Source organism: Rhea pennata, chromosome 2 (genome assembly GCF_028389875.1).
Source record: "Rhea pennata isolate bPtePen1 chromosome 2, bPtePen1.pri, whole genome shotgun sequence".
In the NCBI taxonomy this organism is placed as follows: Eukaryota; Metazoa; Chordata; class Aves; order Rheiformes; family Rheidae; genus Rhea; species Rhea pennata.
Window position 1 is genome coordinate 62509319 of NC_084664.1, and position 11000 is coordinate 62520318.

The following is an 11000-nucleotide window of genomic DNA, read 5'->3' on the forward strand; positions in this document are numbered from 1 at the left end:
CGAGAAAGCCAAGCGCCGCGGGGAGCGCAGCGGAGCGCACACGGCTCCCGGCGGCGAGGCGCGAGCAGGGCCGTGCCCCGAAAGGTGGGTGTGCTTTCGGGTACGTGTTGAGGTAGTGCCGCCCTTGCAGCTCAGGTGAAGGGGGATTGCGGAGGGGCCGCTCCCTGTGCGGAGCTGAAGAAGTCGCCCGGAGCCGATCTGCGTCGTGAGCCACATATAATTGTACAGCCTGAAGACAAAAACTGCCGTGTAAGAGTTACCTGTGCAGTGGTTTCAGTCCTCCTGATGATGGCTGAAAACCAAACTAGAGCTCCACCTTAAAGATACTAGTACTTCAGATTTCCCTTAAAAAAAAGAGGTACGGTAAAGATACGGACTCGGCACAGTTTTAAACATCAGCCGGAGGAGGTGGGCTGTGCCCTTCCGTGAGCTGAATCCTGTTCTGAGTGCGTTATTCTTGAACATCAGTTTTAACTTCAGCCAAGCTGAAGTTGAGACTTTTGACATGGTTATTAAAAAAAAAAAAAAAAAAAAAAAAAAAAAAAAAAAAGTTAGTTTAGACAGTCTGAGAATTTTGTGGCCTCACATGAGCTGTATATCTACCCTTTATCTGTCAGGCTGCCAGCTACCACCTGATTGCTGGGAGGGTTTGCTGTGGAAGAAGTGCTTTATGCTTGGTCTTTTCTTTTATTCTTACCCAGGCATCTACTATTGAACGCTGTTGGAGACAGTATATTAGACCTTTGGACTGTCAGAACTTTGCTCTGTTCTCAGTTTTTTGAGGTACATCGTTACTTAGGTGAGCAAGAACCAAAAATACTGTTAAAAATCATGTTACTGCTTAACTGTGAATGAGAAGTGGGTATCGTCTGTATTTGAAAACATTTGTCCTCTACCTACTTGAAAATGACTAGTAAAAATATTAATGATATTTTTGTGATTTCTTCTCATCATAACTCCTTGCTATAAGTCATGGCATTTTTATTTTCTTGTGATGGTGTATCCCTTGAACAAATGATGCATTTCACCCTGTAACTATCATTACTAAGTACTGTAAGACTAATATCCTGTAGTAACTGACTAATCATAAGGTTGCATAACTAATTCTAAATAATGGCACTTGTACTTTATCTCATTTAATGTAGATTCTAGTATACATTTAGCATAAATAAACTAAAATTTCTTATACACTAGATAACAAAAGTTATTATTTTGATTGAAAAGATAAATATTCCTTATAAATACATTCACATTATTCAATGATTTTTAACCTCTAGACTTCAACTTTATTTTATCAGGTTTTCTGGTCCTTCTGTTCCTCTTTCAAAATTCGTGCGTTTTGTAATTCTGTTGTAAAACTGGTTTCTGTTACTTTGTAGTGTAATCCCTAGGTTGACTTGCTTTTTAAGGATTACTGTTTCTATCTATGTAATATGTATATGTTGTCAGGCCCTTTGCTAGGGAGGGTAGGACAGCATTTGTGATTCAAGATTTCCTGTAAGGGCATTCCCGGAAAGTACTAACTTCTGCACGTAGCCTTAGTCAGTTCTGAAAAATAATAACAAATGAATCATTCTGTAATTATAATACTGTTACAGTATTGGGCACTATAGCCTTGGTGATACGTTTGTCTGTCTGTAAGTTTAGGGGAATATGAAGAGCAAGATTCATGAAATAATTTGGGGAAATCAGTTAGAAAAAGATGGATGATAGACTAGAATGCTGTGACTTCTTTGACTTACATTTGGTTTAGTCTTCCTTGCCTTTAGGCTGGTGCTGACAGACATGCTATAAAGATTGATAGAAGCAGTTTAGTGAAGAGGATGTTATGGCTAAGATGCTTCCTGGGGCTCAGATTTGAGGCATATGACAGTTAGGGAAAACTTTGGAGAACCTCTGGGAGCCAGAGGTAAAAAGGTGAAAACCTAGTTCAGCAGCAGTTGTCACTGGAAAGTACAAAAGAAGAGGATTAGTTTGGTAGCTTCCCTCTGGCCCAGGCATTCCTTATAGTGAAGAGTAAAGCTAGTATTGAGGGTAGGGGGGAGTTATGTTAGGAAGCAATTAGTTGAGACTGCACTGTTTTGAGAGTAGTAATATTTGACTGTAGAAATAGCAGATTTTTCTTTTGCTAAAGTAAGAAGAGCTGTAATGAAGCTAGATAACTTTTCTGGTTTTAGTATTCCTGACAATATCTACATGGAAGGTTTTTATCACTATTAATGATAATAGCTTTGTATATGGGACTGCTCTGATGTAAAAGGATATACAAACTGTACACATCTTTGGTGCATTTACATCTTATTTTTAAATACAATTCTAGGTATAACCACACATGGCTCCTGGTATCTCAAATGAGAAGAAAACTGAAGATGAACAGTCTTCAAAGTAAGGTTCAAAAATCAATCATCTCATTCAAATTTATGCTTAACTTTCTCCCAAACTCTAAAATTCTGTACCATTCATTACATGCTCATTTGATTTAATGTAAACAGTGTGGTGCAAATATTGACTACAAGTAGATCTATGCTTAAACAGTTGATGAAATAACAATATAATTTGATGATAAGACTTGTTTCTAACAACAGTCCTTTAGCAGATCAAATGCATTTAGCTAGGTATCTAGTAGAACCTGTTTTGTTGAATTGAGTCTTTATCTGCATTAACTATACCAGCGCAAATGGCTTTGCTGGGTAGCCATTTTGGTTTATCATATCAGTGAATTTTCCAAGAACAGTTTGTTTATTTATTTTTATTTATTTATTCCAATGGATTGCTTAAATGTTGATTTTGTTTTTTATCTACGGCTAGATCTGTCTGCTTCAAGAATTTGAACTAATATTTCAATCTATTTGCCTCAACCTGACTTCAGACTTTTTTTCAATGAAACTGCGTGTGCAGGACTAGTCCTCAAATATTCATGTTATGTTTAAGCCAGACCCTAGAAGTTGTAGGTGCTTTACATGTGAGAGAATAAATGTGCTTCTCTTGAAAGTTATGGTCCAAGATCCTTATCAGGCAAACTTTGCCTCTACTGTAAATCCATGGCATTGATCCTATGTACACATAAGAACTTGCTCGCTTTTATTGTCCATTTAACCCCAGGTCCAAGTCTGCAATTAGGTTGGCAGATAACAAATATCAGTTAGTAACAGCACATAACTGCAGTGAGACTGCAGGTTGGAGAGTGTTGCTGGTAAGATATGAGATGAAAAAGGTAAAATGTAGACTGAGGTGAGGAAGGAAGCTGTATTTAGGCCAGGCTACGAGGACAGAATATGAGAATATGAGGACAGAAGTGTTGGCAAATGACATATAAGTTTTATTATGCTCTTAATACAGGCCTCACCTTTTTCTAGTTATTTCCTTGTATTCGGGAGAGAAGCTTTTTGTTGCTGATATACTCATAAATGAAATGTGTTTTGCTTGTCAGAGCAAAGATTGTAAAATGATTTCAAATCATATTCTATTTGTATCTAAAAGCCATGCCTGTAAACATCAGTGCAGCCATCTATTTGATCTGCATTAGTCACATTAAATAGTGGTTGAGATTCCCACAAAACCCAGCAAAAATAATTCAGAGGATGCAGCCTGAGGACTGTACTCACAGGAGTCTGCAATCTCTTGGGTCAGCTGCACCCAGAGGGTATGGAGGAAAAGAGAGGGAAGAAAAAAGGCAGCTAAAAGCCTTTGGTTCCACCACATGGTTGAACATGATTTGTAAGAAGGGAGGCAAACAGGACAAGTGGAAGATGAAAAGAAATTATTACTGAAGGAGCAGACAAACCTCCTGCTTTTTTAAGTTACCTTTTTAGTCACTTCTTATATTAAATAGAAATGTTTGCTAAATTGCATTTAGTACTCTGCATTCAGAGGAGTCTGGTCAAATCTTTCTCATTTAGTTCCTTTAGTGAACTGCTTCTCCAGCAGAGGTGGGTTGGGATCCTGGGATTCTCACATCACAATTGCATGAACTGTTCTGTGGGTGTCAGATCTGGACAAGTGATTTTTACATTCACTTTCTTCCCATTTGTGATTTAGTGACCCTTTGTCTCCCCCCCCATCCCCCAATGGAATCTCATCATGCTGTATATGTACCTGTAATATCATCAAGGCTGAAAAAAGACTTTTTTAATATGAAGTTTCCCTAACCTTGTCATCGCATGGATCCAGACTATGCTATAAGTAGACAACAGCTGAGCTGATATAATCATGAACATAGATGTCTTTGGGCAGGGACAAATGGAGCGGAATGGGATGATACCACTTATTTTGGTTGTGCTCCAGCTGCTGGACAGCTAATGACATTAGAAAATTTGAGGAATAGAAGCAATTGATATACTCAGAATATTGGCTTTGTAACTATTTCCTTTGTTTTTTTTTTTTTTTTTTTTTTTTTTTTTTTTGAGGAACAAGTTAGGGGCCTCAGTATGGTCATCTAGGTCATTTTAATCTTCTTAAGGTAACCAATGCATCCTGTACAGGACCAGTAGATATAGGACCTAAAGGAAAGCATTGCCCTTCTGCAGAGGCATTAGAAAATGGACAGGATACCATAAAGCATTTAAAGTAGCACTAAACTGCTATATTTAGGCTACAGAGTTGTTCCTGTAAAATCTTAACAGTTTTTTGCATAAACGCCAGGCAATTTGTTTCTTTTCTTTTTTTCCTCTTCTGACAAAGCAATTTGAATTTGCTGAGCCATGCTGTGACTGCAGTGAACCTTCATTAAGCTAATGTCATCATGTTATGTCTGGAAAGTGTTCAGTGCTCAATTTCATCTCTCGGAGACTACTTTGAAGTATTGGGTTTAGCTTGTGTTTTTTAACTAATGTTTCTTGCCTGTTTTGGCTGAATTTCAGGCATCAGGCACAGAAAGCAGCAGTTTCATGAATCATTTTTATTTCCCTGTCCATTACTGAATTTTCCATGAAGGTGATCCCACATGTTAAGTAGTTCAGCTTTTTCTCATTGCCTTGACATTTCTTGGTTCTTCAGAAAGACTTTGCTTACTGTAAGAAAGGGATATGGCTAAAACAATATAAGAAGTATTTCTAAAGAGGAAGTGATTTCATTTTACCTTTTCTTCCAATTCCCTTTTACTTGCATTCTTTTCTCTTCCATGGTTTTCTCTTTGCTTCTGATGTCCATCTGCCTCTTTCCTCTCCCATTTTTGAACTTCTGTACTCTTGTTACTGGTCTTCTGCCATGTCAGGTTCATTCTTCCTGGCTGGTTGACACACAGCTACAGATGGAGCCAAACTGCTAGAAATTCCCATTGGATCTACATAAAATCCCAACTATTCTCACCCCTCAAGTGGCTAGGAAGGTCAGTCAAAACACAGGTCAAATTTGATTTTGTGCTTTCTATTGTTTGGATCTTTCTTAAGCAGTTAGATCCTGTGCAGTGAATAAAACATTGACTGTGCAATTTGTTACAAGATTTAAGGTAATCATGATATTTAGGATTTCCTTAACCTAATGCATGAGGAACCAAAATGAAGTAGTGCAGGCAGCCTTAAGTTGTAGCATTTTCCAACTTTTGCTGCTTGACTGTGTGAAATCATTGTCTGTTCAATATAAGTTTTTGTATATACTTAATATTTTCTATGATGCTGTCCTGATAGAGAGAATTTTATCCATCTCTGCAACCCTCACCTGGAGAAAATGGAAGAAGACATCCTGTACCATTTTGCTCTTGGTACTGGTACCCATGATTTTCCTGCATTGTTTGGAGATGTAAAGGTAAGAAGCAGGAAGTCTAAGGCTTTTTTTTGCAGAAGGTGAAAGTGTAACCATGTCCAAAATGAGATTGAACATGGCAGCACATCATCAGCTGAGGAATGATGAAACAGGATAAGATTTTGCAAGTTCCTTCTTATTCCTGTTAATATCAGGCAGAATTAGGGATAATTGTGCTTGACTATCCTTTTTTGCATTAGAAGATAAATGCTGCAGTGTCTATTCAGGTAGAAATCCTTTTGGGGAGGCCTTGAAGTCAGTATTAGGCTTTTACTGCTTTCAGCTTAAACAGGATGAAGGCCTTTGAGCAATTTGTTTATTTATTAATTTTGGATAAGCCCTGTTCTCCTTTTCCTTTGTGGTCTTTTAGAATGAATAGAGGAACCACAGCTGGGAATATCTTTTTTATTGACTTAAGGCCTTTGCATGCTCATGTTTTTCTTTGCCTGTTCTTTGATATACCAAATCATGGAGTTGATTGTGTTTTGTTGAATACTGTCTGCACCAGTTTGTGTGTGTTGGAGGAAGTCCTTCACGGATGAAAGCTTTTATCACCTACATAGCAGAAGAACTGGGACTTGTGAACCCTGGTAGTGAGTATCCTAACATCTGTGCGGGAACGGACCGTTATGCGATGTACAAAGTGGGACCTGTTTTATCAGTGAGTGTAAGTGACCACGCAAAAAGCAAAATCTGAATGTAAAAATGTTGTCCTGATACACATCAGATATGGGATACAATTCGATGATGGTGTTTGAAGTAGATAATGTGAATGCATGTTTATTTTTTAATGCCTAATAGATATCTAATAGATAGTCAGTTTTTCAGTCTGTTTCAGCCATACTCAAAATAATCTAATCCAGTGCAGATTGAAGTGGACTTGTATTCACCAGATTTTATAACTAAACCACAATGTCTGTGTTTTGAACACTTTTAGCTCAATTACAGTCACCAGCACTTCAAGTTGGTAAAAATTAAGAGTGGGGTTGCTTTGGAGCTTAAGAAAAGTTTTGTGATGAAATGCAGTTTTAAACTATTAGGAAATGACATTGCTTGTACTTTTGAGAATGTGAATAATTTTAAATTCATGATTTTTGGAAATATTAGGCTTTATTTGTAACCCATCATAGTTGGTGTGAATCTTTGTTTACCTGCATAAGCCTTCCAGTTGGCCCATAGGTTAGGGCTTGTGTAGGAATGAGTCAAGTGACTTTTGGAAGAAAGTATCAGGAAGGAGTTATTGTCTAACTTCTTCTTCCATATTTATTTTTTATTGTTTGTGAATATTGAATATGAATTTCTACTTTCATTACAGCATGGTATGGGCATTCCTTCTATTTCTATCATGTTGCACGAGCTGATCAAACTGTTACATCACGCAAAGTGTTCCAACGTAACCATTATTCGCATTGGCACCTCTGGTGGATTAGGTATTTCCCTGCTTGATTTCCTTTTTCTTCAAACTAAAATATCTCTGTAAGAGGGTAAAGCATCTCTGTGGAAGTAAACGATTGTTGGCCAGAATTGTTTCCCTCCTCTTTGTTCAGAGTAATAGATTGTTTTAATACACTTAATCCTGCATCTTTTCTTATTTCTTCCTAGATCTAATTATCCATCTGTATAGAAGAATGAATTATTTCACTTCTTCCATAATTTTGCAACAAAAGACAGTTTCTGCCTCTCTAGACAGAGAAAATACACTTTAGATCTGTAAAACTTAGAAGGCCACTCCTGCCCTGTATAAAAAAAAAACAGATAAGAAAGAATATACAGCAAAAACGTTGTTTTTTTTTTTCTTTAAAAATTTCTTATAACAATAAGCTGAAGCAGCTCAGCTTGCACAAAAACATTCTCTAGGTGAAATCAGGGGCAAAACTTAATGATTTTTAAGAGGAGCAAGTTTGGGTCATGGTATATGTTCTTATGTGTGTGCAGAAACTAAGCATTGACTATCTTATGTAGTTATCTATGCCTGTTTCTTTTTACTGCAGGTCTGGAGCCAGGCTCAGTGGTAATAACTAGGCAGTCTGTAGATGCCACCTTCAAACCTCAGTTTGAACAGGTTATTCTGGGAAAGTCTGTAATTCGCAGTACAGATCTAGATGAACAGCTAGCTAAGGAGCTGATGCAGTGCAGTAAAGAAATCAATCAATTCAGTACAGTCATTGGAAACACTATGTGCACTTTGGATTTCTATGAAGGTAAGGCTGCCAGTGGATTAACAGAAGTATATTAGTAAGCATTAACAGATACATACTGGATAGTATTTTAACGCTAAGGCTGCAGTTGACAAGTGTGAGTCCACGTTCTATACTTTGTCTTGTTGAGCTGTTGTTCATATATTTAAGATTAGGCACTGTGCTAAGCATTTTGCTCTACTGAACTTTAATTTGCGGATATTTATTCTCCTGTAGTTCTAACTGATCCTCTGAAATACCTAATCCATTATACGCTTTCCATATGCTTGTAATTTGAGTATGTTCATCACAAAATTTCTGTAATTTACTGCAGCATCCTAGTAGCTTAGAGGAGTGAGAATTATTCACATCTGACTGCCTAGGTGCAGGAATTTTTCTTCTGAACATTTCGAACAAAGCAGGGAACAGACAACACTATTTTGCTGAGTTATGTTGAGGCTGCTATATAGAAGAGGCAAACCTCTAAGATTTACTTTGGATAAACATGGACGTGTTTTTTCTGGTCTTCCTAAATCTGTTAACAAAAATCTTTCAAATCTTGCAAGAATAAGCTATGGATAGTATCTGACACTTCTTTCTCTAGCTATTAGTGATTGTCACACAATGGTCTTCCTAACAGTGTTCAGGGTTGGTCAGGAGCAGATAGTATCACTTTATGCAGGCACTAGTTATGGGTCTTAGCTACACTGAAAAAAATGTCAGGAAGATTTTCAACTTAAACAGCAAAAATTGAGAACAGGCTGTAGGATATTCATTTGGGAGTACAACTCCTGAAACTAAAAGATATTGAGTAAAAAACATTCATTTAACTTCATACAACCCACTACTGCTTTTTCTGCAGGTGCTAGTCTAAAATAATTTGAATAAAAAAAGCTTTTTTTTTTTTTTTCAAAAAAGAATCGTATTAACATTTGGTAGTTAGTTAAGGAGACTTTTTATCTGTTTCTTTAAGGATTCTGTAAGTAATAAAACGTTCAAACTTTTCTACCATTACAGTTGTATCAGGAAAGCATTTTCAGGCCTGGAGGTTTTCCTAGGTGTCGGTTAAACAAAAAATATATATTCAGTGCTTCCATCCAGCTATTTTTTTTAGTTTGGTGTAAAATTGAGACATCCCTCACATTGGAGAATTACCTCATATATATTTCCTGTTTATGAATTTGATAAATAAATCTGGAGAACACAAATTATTGCCGCTTGCATTATAACAAAGTAACATGTAGAAGCGCTAATGGTAGTGGAATCAATCGGTGCTATTTGTCTTGCATGTGAAAACAAAGGGCAGTAGTAAAAGCTGGATGCAGTGTAAGGGAAACAGCAATAATCAGGCATTTTAGAAACTGAATTTATGCTATGATTTCATCAATCTGAAGATATCTACAAAATGGCTTTGTAGGACAAGGCCGGTTAGATGGTGCAATCTGCTTATACACTGAAGAAGAGAAACTGAAGTATTTGAAGGAAGCTTATGATTCTGGAGTTCGAAACATTGAAATGGAATCTTCTGTCTTTGCTGCAATGTGTAATCTCAGTGGTGTTAAAGGTAAAGTAGCAGAACTGCAAATGAATGTTAAGATGAAATGCCTTCTGTGTGTGTGCGTGTGTGTATAATATATATGTATATATATATAATCTCAACTCTGGCTAGGCTTCTGTTAGTATCATTGCATGATTGTCATACGTATTCAGAATTCATGCTAACTTCTTCACATAGTTCTTGTACAGTCTTAGTCCTGATCAGCTGCTATTCCAGTCCTTGGCAAGCAAATAAACAAATGTACTTAATTATCATATAGTGCTCATTTGTTTTCTTCAGTTAATGTATAAAGTTTACAGGAAGCAACTAGTTAATTTAATCAGTCAGGTGGTTTTCATATACGTAAACCTTCTAATCATTTTTGAACCTTGCATATCAAATTAAAAATGTATTTTTTTATAGTCTTATGGCTGTAATTCTTAAATAGTTAAAGATTTTTAGTAGTATTATAAATAAACCATTCCTAATTATACAATGAGTTCTTAATCTTTTTACACAAGTTAACTAAAATATTTTTCAGTAAAGTCTGGACAAAAATTTAAGTGACTAAAAATAATGTAATATAGTGCATATGTACTTATGTTCCCTATAGTCTCTAACTTTTATTGGCAAGGCTTAGACAATAAACAAGATGTTCAGTGAAAAATATTTGGAATATTAGGGAAGTCTGAGAAACATCAAACACCCTCAGTTCTTACTAACTTTACTGAGATGATTAACAATTTAATGCATGATATCACTGTGCCCTTAAGGGGGAATGCTCCATTTTGCAGTCTGTACTTTGTGGGTCTTTGCTCTGCAAATTATCACCAGAAGCTTCAGGTATGAAAGAAGGATGGTAGAGCTCAGTTTGAGTGAAAGGAAGGATTTTAGCTCTGGGGCTCTGACTATCTGAATGGCTGACAATTAGCCTGAAATGGTCTGAGATCCTCCTCTATTTGCCCTGCTCCACCTCCGTTAATGTCAAGGCAGCTCGGTTGTTGGATCTTGAATGACAGAGTTTACAGCACAGAGGTTTAAATTAGGGATAAGGTAGATAGCGGAGGGCTGTAACTGTGTCTACTGGAAGAATGTCTCTAATTGGTTGGTACCAGTCAGGACTTCAATACTTGTGAAATAATTCCTATTCAGAAAATATTCAGAGAATTAATGATGTAACAAGGAGTATCTCCGCATGCCTGAGAGCACTTGCCTCGCTAATGGTTTTGTCATTTGTCGTAAACTATTTGTAACTTTTTAATATCGTCCATTCTTACTGTGCACCATTTTCTTGGGTTTGCTTTCTCTCATATATTCTGATATCCTAGATGTTTGTTCAAGTTTGTGCTTCTGGACTGTAAGAGTCCCAAATGTCATTCCAAACTAATACTGTCTTTTCCTTTCTAGCTGCTGTGGTGTGTGTCACTCTCCTGAATCGGCTCAAAGAGGATCAGATTAGTAGCTCACATGATGTACTTGTGGAGTATCAACAAAGACCACAACAATTAGTGGGCTATTTCATTAAGAAACGTCTTGGGAAAGTATGA

General features: G+C 36.9%; 1 protein-coding gene across 1 annotated transcript; it reads left to right on the forward strand.

Moving 5' to 3' along the window:
• Window positions 1–11000, forward strand: UPP1 (uridine phosphorylase 1). Its single transcript, XM_062567936.1, has 9 exons — window positions 1–84; window positions 702–799; window positions 2321–2385; window positions 5625–5742; window positions 6248–6406; window positions 7055–7169; window positions 7731–7940; window positions 9334–9480; window positions 10861–11000. The coding sequence occupies exons 3-9, from the start codon at window positions 2333–2335 to the stop codon at window positions 10998–11000; spliced, it is 942 nt and encodes a 313-aa protein (XP_062423920.1). The 5' UTR covers window positions 1–84; window positions 702–799; window positions 2321–2332.